The sequence below is a fragment of the Hermetia illucens genome, chromosome 1, assembly GCF_905115235.1.
Source record: "Hermetia illucens chromosome 1, iHerIll2.2.curated.20191125, whole genome shotgun sequence".
NCBI lineage: Eukaryota > Metazoa > Arthropoda > Insecta > Diptera > Stratiomyidae > Hermetia > Hermetia illucens.
In genome coordinates this window covers 64,331,729-64,346,771 of record NC_051849.1, presented here as the reverse complement: position 1 = coordinate 64,346,771, position 15,043 = coordinate 64,331,729, and the positions used below count along the sequence as shown (strand labels likewise).

General features: G+C 41.6%; 1 protein-coding gene across 4 annotated transcripts in view; it reads left to right on the top strand.

The window, feature by feature from the left end:
- The window catches only part of LOC119652307, a 710,323-nt gene that overhangs the window by 590,887 nt on the left and 104,393 nt on the right, over positions 1–15,043 (top strand). For all 4 annotated transcript variants that reach the window (XM_038058200.1, XM_038057485.1, XM_038059052.1 and 1 more), the window contains 3 exons: positions 128–325; positions 8,651–8,922; positions 9,360–10,327. In XM_038058200.1, coding sequence (XP_037914128.1) covers positions 128–325; positions 8,651–8,922; positions 9,360–10,327 — 1,438 coding nt within the window. The remainder of the gene's footprint in view (positions 1–127; positions 326–8,650; positions 8,923–9,359; positions 10,328–15,043) is intronic.

Genomic DNA, 15,043 nt, shown 5'->3' with positions numbered 1-15,043 from the left:
AGATTACTCCTGGCAGTCATAGTTCCATTGCAGACATCATGGAAGACAGTTATTTGGATTAAGATAAAAAGCTTTGCATTCACTCTAATTTGATTACCTAAATTTTTTGCATTCCTTCTCATTTCAGATGAAATACAGCGACTACTTTACGATTTCACATTATCTACCCGAGGGTGTATACCAGCGAAACAAAGAGATGGCGAAATATCTGAGAAATTCGCATTACTGCCGTCATGGTTTGCACCCCAAAGAAGCAGAACAAAATTTCATCAAGTACGTCCAGGATATGAAGGAGTACGGGTTTCACTTGTACAGTGCCGTTTGGGTGAGTATTTGGAAATTCAGAAGAAACAGATATTGTGCTAATATTAGAGTTAAAAGGATATACGAGAGCCAATAATGTTGTCAGTACTTTGGACAGCAATAATATGCATCAAGAGTTCTGGCCAAGTGTGTGGAAATGAGTTTTGAGAATTGCAATAACTTTGGTCGGAGTTGTCACAACCCAGGCAGTTTTCGTTTCTATTGACTTCAAAGTTGCTGCTGAAAATGTTTACTGACTATATAAAGGCAATTCGTCTATGCTATTTGGCTCATGTCGATGGTTGTTCGAAGCTGTGTTACCACGATTGAAGTAGAAACACGCAATATTGCAGATGCATTCCTTTGACAATATTCGTATGTATTTCTCATATTGATTCACATTCCGGCAAGTGTAATTATCACAGTGCTATGTTGTGGCCAGGAGACTATCTTTGACTTGACTTTTGTGAACACCGTAACTATATATCATATACAAAGTGGCGAATAGTGACCATTTAGGTTCGTGGCTTCATAGAGCAGTAGTGCCCATAGAATTAGCTTGCACGTCGGTATGCTAACCAGTTTAGGAATATAAACGAGGCTTTTCGAGCAACCTTGATATACCCTGGTCTTTCAATATTAGAGATGCTCCTTTCTAAAAAAGCTAAAAAACGGGTGAGAAAAATTCTCAATTCAATGTAAATTCATTACATACGCTTTGGTCTGTGAGTTGGGGCTTAAGAATACACTCAAAGTCTTCCCCGTTTGCTGTAAGAGGCAACTAAAAAGTTTTGAAATTTGTGGGCTAGAAACCTGTTTTGAAGTTTTGAAATTTTATTGCTTCCGAAACGTCAACAACGACGTCACGGCAACGAGCTTGGCTATCGAAAACGGACTATGATTGGTTTCTGGAATGTGTGCACGTTCCTCGACGACGGTAGCGAGGATCCTCAGAATGCCCGCTTTCTCCAACTTAAGCTGAAATTCCAACGAAATAAGCTGAAAATTTTGGGCTTAAGCGAAGTAACATGGTGGAACTCTGGAGAGTACTCCTCTCCCTCTTACCACACATATGGAAATGCGCTTTTGTACTCTGGAAAATCAAATGGTAGTAGATGCGAATCCGGAGTCGGTTTGCTTCTGACGGTTATCGCCAAGCACGCGAATGCACAGACTCTTCGTTGAAGAAACCCTTGCCAAGGTATCTTCTGAGGGCATGAAATGCAGGAACTTCTCTTCCTCCTCCTCATTGGCTGCATATAGCCGAGACCACCACTCCAATTTTTTCCATGTGGTAGTTTGAGGAGCAGTGTCCCATTAAAAGCCCTACTTGTATTTTCATGTTCCACTTTTCGAAGGACAACAAAATTCCCCAGGTTCCTTCACAAAGATTTTCGCCTATCGGCAGAAGTTCAAATTTCTCCATTCGGTTCTGTGAAACCTTGCAATTTCCTCCTTAAGAGTGAGATTGACAGTTGATGACTGGATGCCAAAAACTGGTTCTGGCCCTACCATTATGGATCCAGAACCTTGGCGATCCAGTCTGTCAACTCCCTCATTACTAACGATGTTTGAGTGCCCTGGCACCCACGTCAGGAATGTTTCCTTCGGTGGACTAAGTTTCAGCAGCATTTGATGACAACTCCACACCAACTGGCTTGGTAGTGTCGTTGTTGTTTAGTGCTGAAAATGCTTCCCGATTGTCGGAATAGATTAATGGGATATATGTTCACTTGGAATAAGCTTGTCATTTTTCCAAGGGGTCGAGCCAGTTCCATAATTGGATTTTCCGAAAACACCCCTGTGTCCGATCCGTCGTTCATGACTGACCCATCGGTAAAAATTACTAAGCCTGCAATCCGAAAAGACTAGTGGCCATTTATCGACCATTCTTCTCTTTTGGTGATCATGACGAATTCGGAAACTATATGATTAGTAGGTATCAGAGCTACCTGATGTTTGCCAAGGAATTGCTTGATGGACGCCTGACCGTATGATTGGCCGCCTTTGCACACACCGATAGTATCAAGCTTATACGTCGTTAGCTGCTTTCCGTTTCACCTCCAAATGAATGGGAGGTAGATTTAGGATAGCTTCTAGTGCCGCGGTTGGGGTATTGCTCCAGTAATACTTAGGCAACTGGGCCTTTCAATCTGCGTCAACCAGCTTCATACTGTTACCAAAGCTCAGTCTCGGCAAGTACACGATTCATGCATACATCAAAATGGGTTCTATTATGGATGTATTCATCCACTGAATCCATTTTGGTGAAAGTCCCCAGGTCCTATCGTAGTCCTACAGCACTAGAGTAATCTGCAGGATTTCTGGTATTGTTCCTGGATATGGTGCTTCTACGTTAACTTGGAGTCGAAATATACTCCTAAATATTTGACTGTTTGTACCAGCTGGATTTTCGCCCTTGCTAAGGTGGGTAGCGTGTATCTGCTCCACCTGAAGTTCCAATCTACCTTTCTCCATTATGGAAACACTAACCGTGGATTACATGCAGCGTTGCATTTGGGCGGTTACATACTGTGCTCTCAAATTTGCGGAAAATTATTACGGCTAAATCGTCCGCAAATGTTTGTGCGAAGACCTGTGTGCTCTCCAGCAGCCATAGCAAGATGTCCTTCACTAGGAACCATAACAAAGGAGAGCAAACTCCTCCCTGTGGGCAACCCCTAAGACATCTTGCTTCAATATACTTTTGACCGACCAATATGTGAATCTTTGTCCACTCTAACACGTGAAGGATCCAACTTATTAACAGCGAATCGATTCCAAGCTGTCTTGCCGCGTTACAAATTGTTGCGAAAGAGGGATAATTGAAGACGCCTCCGTGGATTTGTCTTTTTGGTAGGTATGTTGCCTACAGTGAAGTGGCCACCTAGGGATGTATGAATCGATCTACTAGTCTTGTCAATCCTTTTAGTTGAAAGGAAGTTAAACCGATCGGTTGGAAACTTTTTCCGTCTGTATAGGTGGGTTTTCTCGGCTTGGGGATAAATATTAATTTCACATCATGCCAGTTAGTTGAAATATAAGCCTGTGCCAGGCAAGCGCGGTATATATTCCGAATATGTAGACCCAGGTGCCATCCGGACCCGAATATTTTGTATCTATGGAACAAGTTAAATGCTTATTTGAATCGTCCAGTGATGTGTGGTTTGCTGTTTTTCTATTGCTTTCTGCGTACCTCTCGCTAGATTCCGTAGATAACACAACTGCTGGCTCCGTTCTTTGGCAAGGATCCGTTTTAGCTTTGAGGGTGCCTACAGAGAGTTGGTCTTTCCTCAAAAACTTCTCCATGTTGATCGTTTAGCCAACAGACCTTAGAGCTCGGTTGAGGAACACCCTTGTCGCTCTCTCCTATTTCGCAGACTCCGAGTTCTAACATAGTGCGTTACCTTTCGTTTGCATCTTAAGTGGATAGCTCTTTTCGAAAGCTTCTCTCATGCTAGTTGTGACCATCTTAGTTGTTTTCTCAATTCCAGCAATGGATTTGATGGGTATCCCAAGGATCGTAACTCGGGCGCTTAGCCCTGTTTTGTACGTCGCCCAATCTGTCTTACGTGGATTCCGAGATAGAGTGGATGGAGTGGATCTATGCCCATTACGTAATCAATGCGCCTGTGATCTGAAAGCGTGATATCCTTAGATACTCTCCGACAAATGCCGCAATGCCAGGGATGCCATCGTGATCTCGTTGACCTCTTGTCAGACAACATTAAAGAAAGTGGATTCATTATCCAAATTGATAATCTGCAATTTGGTTCCTACCACATATTTCAGTAGTCTCAATCCCCTTGCGTTTATGATGGAACTTCCCCAGCATATATGGTGAGCGTTGGCATCACATCCTGCTATTATTCCTATGCCTTTACTTTTGGCATATTGGTTAGCTCTGATTCACATTCCGTTGGGAACTTCGTATAAATCATCAGGGAAATAAGCAGAGTACCATAGAATCTTCTTGTATGAGATATATACGTGTCTTGCAGCTATTGACTCGACGACTGATAAGTGCGGTCGCCGCTTTACAATGCTGAAAATTTATATGAGAGATTGGCATCTCATCCACGATTCGGATGAAGATGCCATGGGCTGCACGTCCCCTTCAATGGTCTTAGTAGCCGACACTTATAATGTGAAGGCCCCAAGTCTGTAGTAGAGATGGTAGACTGTTTGTTCCCAAACCTTCTTAATATTTGGTTCAGGAGCGCCGATAGTAAGAAAAATTCCTGGCCTATCGGCTGTTCCTCCTGTTTTGCTGCCTAACTTAATCCAGCTGGAGGTATATATAATCCATTATGAGCATGCAGTCCGTACAGCTAGGAAGAGTTTCCTCCTAAGCTGCTTGTATTGCTTAGTATCTTAACCTGATGAATTGGTGTCGTCATACAAAACGCATCAATGGGCCACGATACTCTTGGTTGCAAATGAAGACTTGGCCCCTGCTCGTCAAGCCCTATTTGCAGTCATTTAAACCGAACAGTTGGGATCGTCAGAAGATCGCCGCCGCTATGGTTTGACCTTAGTCGCAGATGCCCAGGACGATCCTTTCCCTTCAACATTGGCCTGACCCGGGGCTGTGTTTTGCCCGGAGATTGTTTGCTGCTCAAAGACAGATGTTAAGCCGTAAGCAAGACTGTGGCCTCACCAGGTAGCGCCGACTGAAGGCCGGGGACAGGAGTCCTGGCAGAAGGGGACTACTTCGGCTTGTCCGTTAAGGACTGGGTCTCAATTGGGTTGGATCCCACTTGAACAAGTGGAGAATCTGGGTCACCTCAGGGTTGAATCGTCATGATCGGAGTGCTTTTGTATTGTTTTGAGCTTTGGGATTTTAATTTTTTCATAGTTCATAGTTTGTTTTTCTGGGAAAAGTAAGTGGATCTCGGCAGAGCCCCTTTTTGCCCAGACAAGGCTAGTTGAAACTGGCGGTCATTTGGTACCCAGAATTCACCCTGTAACCATTCAGCTCTTAGCACGGTAGTCACAGCTTGGCTTGGGGTTTTGATTACCGCTTAGCTTCAGCTGTTATCTCTGGTTTCCCGGAGGCACTTCCTAACTGAGCTCCCTCACCACGACAAGGTAGGTAGTTATCGAGGGGCCGCTTGTATGATCCAACTGTCGCTCAGCAGTGGGAGACCTATTTTGCTGATCGGGCGGACAGCAGGTATACTAGGTAACCCGCCTAAGAATATCGATGAGAATTGGGCCGCCATCAAAAATGGTCTTTTACTGGGTGTTACATAGGCCGTCGGCCACGTCTCGAATGGTCGTTATAAAATTTGGCTGACTGCGGAATCGTGGAAGCGGATCGATGAACAAAGAAGGTTTAAGGCTCTATTGACCGTTGCGAGTGATGTCGAGCGTGACGCGCTCTGACTTCGATACCTAGTGAAATCCCGAAAAATTCAGCGTAGTGCTTACTACCATGACAAGAGAGGATTTGTTATTGCGCTGGTCAGGGAAGCGGAAGATGCCGCAGAACGCAATGATCTCAAAAATGTATGCGGGATTATGAAATCCTTCGATGGTCCTGTGAAAAACGTCAAAGATCGACTTCTCATTCACGGACTCGAGCGACTAAAGAGATGGAAACAATACTACACCACGGTTATTAACTGTAGCACATTCGGTAAGCTTCCTCCTCTTGTAGATGAAATGGCTTGTCCTTCCAAGCAGAAGAGAAATCATTTCGACCATCAATACACTCAGATGGAGTAAAGCGGCTACCGTCAAGCGTCTCACGGCATAATTATTTATCATTTTACATGCAGTTACTGTAGATCTGCTACTTCCACTCGTACGGGAATCCAAGATCTTTCTCAGGGAGTTAGTTAAGATTCCAAAGAAGGACATCTGTTTTGAGTGTGTCAATAGGAAGAATGTGTCGCAAAGATAATGGCTACATGTTCGTGGAACATATCAAAGAAAGTGTCGAAGACCTGATCGACAGGGAGAAGGCTGGTTTCCGCTCCGGATTTTTCTGCGGATTCTTGGAGCAGTATGCAGAGTTTAGATCTTTGCTGCGTCAGTTCCTCATTGATTTCGGGAAAGCTTTCAGTAGCTTGAACTGGGAGTGTATCTGGAGTGCCCTACACAGAAGGGGCATTTCAGAGAAATTCATAGGTATTATTAGAGCGAGCAAAATGGCAGGTGCTGCACCGAGGTAAAATGTCGGTTGATTTTGAGGTTCAGAGTGGATTGGAGGGTTGCATCTTCTCACCAATATTATTTCTTTTTGTTATCGGTGACGTTCTCCATGCTGCCTTATTCGAAGGACGTGGAGGAATTGGATGGACTATGACATTGTTCCTCAAACACTTCGACTACGCTGATGACATTTGTTTCCTCTCTTACCGGGTCATGGACAAATGGCTTTGAATTTGGAAAGAGAGGCAAGTAGATTTGGACTGAAAATAGACCAAGAAAACCAAGGTTCTCGGTCTGACGGGTCATCGTACTCTCCCCTGCATTAATGGATAGAGCACCAAAGGCGTCGATCAATTTGTATATCCAGGAAGTGTGGTTTCTGGCGGCGGTGGCTCCGAACTGGAAGTTGGCTCACACATTTGCAGCGCTAGGTCCGCTTTTGCTGCCTTGTGGGGAAATGCAGTTATCTCAACATCAAGATCAAGTTAAGACTGTTCTGTGCTAGTGTCATTTCTGTGTTACTATATGGGAGTAGCACATTTAAAGCGAACTCTACGGTTACTCAAAAGCTCCACGCCTTCGTCCACACCTGTCTGCGTTGTATGATCGGATCACGCTGGTCGGACGCTATCTCAAACGAAGAGCTGGCCTGGCACTGATACGCACTGTGATCAGAGGGCGAAAGTGACTATATTTAAATCACACATTAAGTAGGGGCGACAATTGCACTCCCCAAGATGGCCGGCGAGTGGGCCGCTGCAAAGTCATTTATCGCAGAATAGTAGCGGAGGAGTGCGGGCGTCTTAGGAAGTCGTGAGGGCAGCCGATGGGCATTTCAGGTAACTGCGAGCAATGGCGTGTAGAAGTGATTTGCGCGTTATACCTCACCAAGGGGTGAATAACAACCATATATTATATATATATATATATAAAGTTGTCTTTTACTTGTAAATTTACTGCAATCCAAAACACTGATTGTCAATATACAGATGGTCAACAAATTTGGTCAGAATGTGTGGTCTGATAATCCTTTTGCGAATAGGAAGTGGTGCCATTTTTTATTGAGTTTAAGGGTGGGATTCCCATATATACATGAGAAAGAGGGGGCACAATTTTTTTCTCAACGAATATGGTCGTGAGAGGTATAAAAATGAAGGGATTCAACTAGTACTTTTTTAAACCACTACATTTACAAAGTTGGAAGTTTTGCAGTGGATTAAGGAAATGCCGTCTCGCCATTTTTCTTCGTTCTTGTTATGGATACGGTCACACGGAACATTCAATATGCAGCGCCATGCACGCTCAACTTGTCCAAATGTGGAATGATCATGTAGCACGACCTGATACTGAATCTGAACGAAAAAGAGTCAGAATGAAGATATCAGTCAATGCTGATCTGCGTTATGAAATTTCTTCACACATAAACGCAACTTGGATGAAGTGGCGTTTCGCAGCTGGTGTTCTTTATGATCGCTGCATCAACGAACGTCTCAATTCCAAAATTTATCGCAGTGTTCTGCACCTCGTGGCAATGGAGACAAAGATGGGTCCCGAATCAGTCGCGTAAAACGTCATGATTATATACAAAATGACTACATTTCCAATCGATGTAGCGTTACACCGTCGGGGGAGGGAGGGAGGTTTTGATAGTATGGAGATGTTTTTGCGCTTACAAGAACTCGCTTGCTCATATTGGTCTGAACACCGTAGTCGATGGGAAATGATCCAAAGGTCGACCGAAACAAGGGTGGCCTGAGATCATGGATGGTAATGTGACAGGTCTGTCACTAAGAGCAATCGAACAATCCGACGCTGCTTCTGACGTTCAATTAGCTCCAATAACTGAAACATATCACTCTGTTTCTAGAACTTAACTCATTCTGGGGCGGACCCCAGGCCCTCTAAGGCTCGCCGGAAACTTTGCAAGAAACATACTTTTACGTACTTATTATATTAATATCTGCAACTGTAATCACTTGGCAAAGCATATCATTTCACTTTCGAATATTCCATAATTTTTCCTTTGATACATTAGGCGGGATTATACTTCTACAACTAAAAAATTAGTCATGGCCAAGGAAAAACCGCTAATTTACAAGGAGAATTTCCGTGTGTTTTCTAAAATTTAAGTTCAATATTTTAATTGGCTGCACTAATCACTTTTTTTTCTCTTTTAATTTCCTTCCAGACCACCGACGAATCAATACTGGTTGACGTGTACGTGGGAATCTCTTTAGGCGGAATTGCATTGTTTGAACGTGATCGTCAGCCGCAGGCAAATCCTTCAACCAACTCCAAAACTTCTTACCAAAGAAAACTCTATATGAGCTTCGAATGGCTCGAAATTGAAAATTTATGTTTCTCAAAGCATATTCTCTGCATCGTTGTACGAAAAACGGAAAGTCTGAAAGCAAAAGACAATAATAGGATAAAATATAAGCTAAAGATGGATGGAAGAAAGTGAGTATTCAGTTCCAGCCGAAAGGAATCATATTCCTGTAATTTGTACTGAATTATTCCCATGTCGTCTCGTCACGTAAGAAGTATATGATAAAGGAACATTTTGCTAATTCAATTAAGGATGTCACGTCTATGTTCGCTACGAACTTACTTTAGTTTGAAAAGTGAAGATTATTTCGGGACTACCCTATAAAAAGTACAATTGCGAGGATATAGGTTGGGGATCGGTATTCCTAACAAGAAAGTTGCAAAGGACGTGGTATCCAGGCAGTGATTCCACTGTTGTGAGACTTCTGTCGCGGAAAGTTTTCCAATTTTTCCTTCCTTCGATGACTATTTGGCATTCACACAATTACTTTGTTTTAATAGTATTTCATTGAAATTTGGTCTTCATTAAGTTTTGATTTCACCTTGGATATCTAATTCCACTTTTTCAGAAGTTACTTCGCATTTAGTCTGGCATCGGAACATCATCAATTCTACATGAAGCTAAGAAACTCATTTATATCCTTAAAAACTTTATCGGATAAATTAAATATTCCAATTGCATCGACAACGCCGACAAAGTCGTCGGGTTCCGGGGCCTGTGATGAGGAACGCCAATTTAATGGAGTCGAAAGTAATAGCATGAAGGGCATGCTCGAGAACCACAATAATATGGCTGTTGGGCGACAGGATGCGGAGATGAAGCCCAACAATGGCAAGGATGATTTCGAAGCAGACGTCAATCGTGCAAACATGGCAAATGGGATTGGAGGGGGTGGTATCAGTTCCGGCATTCAGGAAAATATCAAGAAAATTGATAAACAATTGAAGGCTAGTGGACTACGTGTCAGAAATTTAAAGAAATCTATGTTGAACGACAATAGATTGATTAAGCTGAAGCAACGTTTTTTGCGACGTTCCAAATCCACCGTTGGGTCGTGCTCATCAAACGAGAATGGTAGTCACGAAAACGACAGTAAAAAGTCCTGCAAACGGACGGAAAAAAGCAATAATTTTCCGGTTGTCGAGGACAATGACAGGAACAATTGCGGTCGCAGCAAAGAAGAGAATCAGAATAAAGAGAATGAATGTCCTAAAGTTCGTCAGTTGAATGATCTCGAACCGAAAATCTATAGTCCGAACCGGAATCGAGTGAAGATGGGAACACGAGTCTTCTCCACGCAATTTTTAAACAAGTCCTACGACAATATTTATGATAGGACGCTGAATTTATATCGTTTCGAATCGAATAATTCAATTAATAACGATGTGATGGAGAACAATTTGGAGATATTCAAGTTTAGTGGTGCAGATGATGGATTGTCTGTGCGAAGTGCTAGTTTGAATTCCTTATACTGTTCGGAGAAGAAGCTAAATCGATATTCAGATTCGCCGCCTACAAACGACGCCTATGTGATACGTAAGTACTTATTGAATATTTTTTATAATGTTAGTTTAGTATACCATTAATTTCCCCTGTGGAACCGCAAAAGATTAATCTTAAGCTCAAATTGTTGTTCAAAACAATCAATTCTGAACAAAAAATCATGAAGAATTTCACTAACAGCTATCTCTTAGGCCCTTACCCTCTTGGTATCCCTTGTCGTAGTTAGAATTTCATTTGGCCTGTTTCTGGATTCTTTTAACTCAGCACCGTTCTGACCCCAAATCACAATTTCGCTGCTTTACCGCTAGAGAGGTTCAATTATTATCTCTATTTTAAAAGGATAATGCCGTTTTGTACTTACGGGTATAACTGAAATATTCGCTGCAACCGGACAAAGAAACAGTTTGAAGGCATCCTAACCATTACTGAACGAGCTTGCAATCAGGCTAAAAAAATTGATTCTTATCAAGGACATGATCATGGTGCTTATAGCGAATAAAGGGTTGGTAGAAAGTTACTAGCACTGAGGAAGGAGGCACGTGGTCTTCGAAATGATTGTATGCGGGAAAAAATAAAAATATTTACAGGATAAGGAAAAAAACCTCGTTCTTTTTTCAACTTATATACCAACTGTAAAAAAAACATGGACATTAATTTCAACTTAGGTTGGTAGAACTTTAATCGTAAAATGATAGTGGAAAACCCTTTTTGTAAATGATCATCTTCTACATAGCTCATAGGACATAATATGGTTGGGTGGTTATTTTCATTCTTCTTCTTGTTGGACCTTTGACCCGTATCGTAGTCTCCCGGGTTGGTTCGGGTGGAGTTGAAAGATTGTTAAACTCCCATTGATCGTATTAATTTATTACTGTTTCGGTCGGAGTCTGGATCGCTCCCCATCGACTTCGATGCTAAGGCAAATGTCAGTGAGTTCGCGGCGCGAATTGTATGATCATATTATCGAAGACGCCTCTATTGGATTTTTTTTTCACGAAACGTGCAATCTCATATTGACCGCGAATGTCTTTATATCAAACCATATCGTGCTGTGCCACTGGTCCAACACAACATTTTCCTTACCGCGAGGCACTGTTCATTGTCTTTGATGATCCACCAGTACTCGGATCACTAGAGGCCGACAGGGCGAAAGACACTTCCATATCGCAGTTCACGATAGGCTGATAACATTTATCTGAGACGCTTAAATTGTTCGGTTCTTGACAGATTAACATTTATCTGAGACGCTTAAATTGTTCGGTTCTTGACAGATTGAGCTATCTGGTAGCTCCCGATGAGAAACCGGTCAGTGAGTATAGCATTAGTAGTTCCACAGTCCTTGAAAAAATCGACTTGATTGTTAATAATTATAACGAAGTCGCGCACGCAGTTTTAAGAATGTACGCAAATTTGTTAATGCTATGTGGGACGATAACCAGAGCGAAGGCATTTAGAACATTCTGTCGGATTGCCGTTTTTCACGTTTTATGTAAAACAAAACCTTATTAAAATCGGTTTACTATCTGTCTGTCTGTCTGTCCGTCACACGCATTTTTCTCGGAGACTGTTGCAGCGATTGACACCAAATTTCGTGGAAAGCGGGGTTACATACTTTTACGTCGAATGTAAGGAGAGGGGGCTGTACATTTTTTTCACTGAATATAGTTATGTGGGGTATCAAATAAAAGGTATCGATTAGTACATTCCAAAACTGGTCCTAGTTTTGACATTTGTTAGAAAGGTGGGAAGTGCGGGGGTCTAAAGTGATCATTTCTTTAACGAACCCATTTTCGGAAACTACCCAACCGAAAAATCTGAAAAAAGTCAGGAGGCTGCCACTATATCGTGCCTGGGCTCTGAAATACCCTCCATACCGATATCTGTTCAGATAAAGTTAATGGTATTGTATTACTATAATTTTTAGTAATTGGCTGCAAAACCTCCCTCAAGTTCATCCTTACACCATGAACTTTTGCTGTAATGAGAGTATAGAGTATGATCGTACCACTATTATTAACAAATTTATAATTGGTTAAAGTTGTCGCTTCTTTGCAAATTCAAGACTATGAATGTCTATATCACCCGAATGTGGCTACTCTCACATAAATGCATATATTATGTGCTACGTACTAAAGGGGCAAATGCAAGAACAAGAAAAATAAACAGATTATAATTAAAAACCAATAAAAAATTGAAGTTCGACTTCAGTTTGAATGTTTAGTACGTATTGCTGTAAGACAACAATGTATCGAATTGGAAAGGTATTGAATCACATCAGGGGAAATTTCATTCGTAGCTTCCTAGAATACCTTGCTGAAATCATAATTGCATGATATGTGCCGTGTATTGATCTGGAGTTCGAGGTTAACCAGGTTAAGATTTACCGATTATGGAGACATATAGAGTCAGCGTGGGACATTATTACCATTCCCGTGCCGAGTAGGAAGTGTACTTGGGGTTGTGGTCCTATTGTTGGTTGGTTGTTCTATGGCCAAGGTGGCATTTTGCAGCAAATTAAATCAAAACACATTAGAGTATATTCACTCTGAGCGACTATGAAACTTGGCTACCCACAAAAATTCTAAAAGTGAACCTGTGCGCCCGTGCATGTGGTGACATCTTTCGATGTCATGGCGCTATTGAACGCACTTTTATGGGAATCGCGAATAACATCCCGTTATTTTCGAACTGCCAGCAATGTGCCGTTCCATTTATGTCCAACTTAATGGGTTATTAAATTTTATGATGTTATGGACTATATGTGGTAGCGAAACGTTGCTAATTCCACTTTCCATTCCAGGCGTTTTTAAGTGTTCGAAAATAATTGTGTAATAATAAAAGACATTTGCAGTTGAAATTAAGTAAAATATTTCCTATTTGCGTCGACGGCCTTTCGCCATCTTTCGGGCAAAATATGGATCCCTTTGTGAAAGAAATTCTGATTTTTTAAAGCGATCCACGAATCGACCCAATTTTTGGCTTCTGAGTAGTTTTTGAAATGCTGGTCTTGTAAACCGCTTTGCATCGATTGGAACATGGTCTGAAAATGCAATGTCTGAAGAGCAAAATTCCCCAGCCAAGTAATTCTAATGCTTCTTTTACGATTTTCGCGACGTAAGGTATAGTGTTGTCGTAAAGCAAAATTACGTCCGTGTGTCTTTCAGCCCATTCAGGTCGTACAATGTTCGACTTAAAGCGATCATTTGCTCTCGATATCGTTGAGCTGTCACAGTTTCATTCGGTTGCAGCAACTGTAATACATCCCACCTCCCTGTTCCCACCTCATACCCAACATAAGCTTCTTGCGGTGAATGTCTTGTTTTGGTATCGATGCTGACGGTTCACCTGGCTTCCCTATTGATTTTGGGATTAGGATTGCCATAGTGAATCCAATTTTCATCATCGGTAATTTTTCGATAAACATTGACTTCTCTTTGTGCTAATTGCCTTTCTTGTTGTTTTTCGATCAACTGGTGCGATGCGTAATTTCCTTCTTTTTCGATGAATCCAATTTTGTGCACGCGTTTTGCAACTGTCACATCAAGATTTTAATGCTTCTGATAATTCCTGCAAAGTTTGACACGAATCTTTTTGGAGTAGCGCTTCCAGTTCTTCAAACTTTTTTGGTGCACCGGGGCGTGATTGGTCGCAAACGTCAAATTTATTACTTTTGAATCGGCTAAACCATTCCCTGAACCTGCTCTCTGATATTGCGTAACCGTCATAAGCTTCGACAAACAATCTAAGACTTTCAGCGGCCCATTTTTAAGGTTTTATGTAAAATCAAACCCTATTAAAATCCGTTTACGGTCTGTCTGTCTGTCACATGCATTTTTCTCAGAAACGGTTAGAGCGATTGACACCAAATTTGGCGGAAAGATTATAACTGTGAATGCTCGCAGTGATCATTTCTTTTACGGACCCATTCTCAAAAATTATCCAACCGGAAAATCTGAAAAAAAATAAGAAGGCTACCACTATAAGATGTCTGGACTCCAAAATACCCTCCATATCGATATCTGTGCAAATAATTGACTGCAAAATCCCCCTTAATTTTACCCTAGACTAACGGAATTTTACAGCAATATAAGCTATAATATGGAGCATGATCCTGTTGTGTTTGACGAAAATCATACTATTACTAACAAATAGGTCAACGTTGGTGCTTTGGTGCAAACTCAAGATGTTAATGTCAGTATCACGGAAAAGTGGATACTCTCACATACTTTTAATATGTGCATATTTTACGTGTTAAGTACTAATGGGAGAAATGTTCACTCAAATACTGTTATAAAAGAAATATATAAAACCTTTCATACCTGAAGCGTTCAGCTTCTGGTTTCTCGACTTGTTTCAATTTGCAACAGTGTAGCAAAGTTTCCCGCAATACTGCTTCGTAGGAACAAAATTTCACATTTTCGGATGATTAAAAACAAAACTCTGTACATCTTAACTTTCTGTCAAATTCTTCAGCTTCACTTCACTTGTCAGGAATATGATATGATATTTTAATATTATCATTTCTACAAAACAATACATTCTAGCTTAGTCACCTTTCTTCTATACGCGATGCATGTGACGGTGCTTTTCTCCTCTCCTCGTCCTTTCGCAGTTTCGTTTGGATAGATGCGATCATGGAGTTGACCGCATTCCAATTTTCTAGATGTAATCTCGGACAGTGAAAGAATACATGCTCTGGGTCCTCTGGGGCTCCATCGCAATTTGGACAGTTGGGTGAGGTTTCCAATT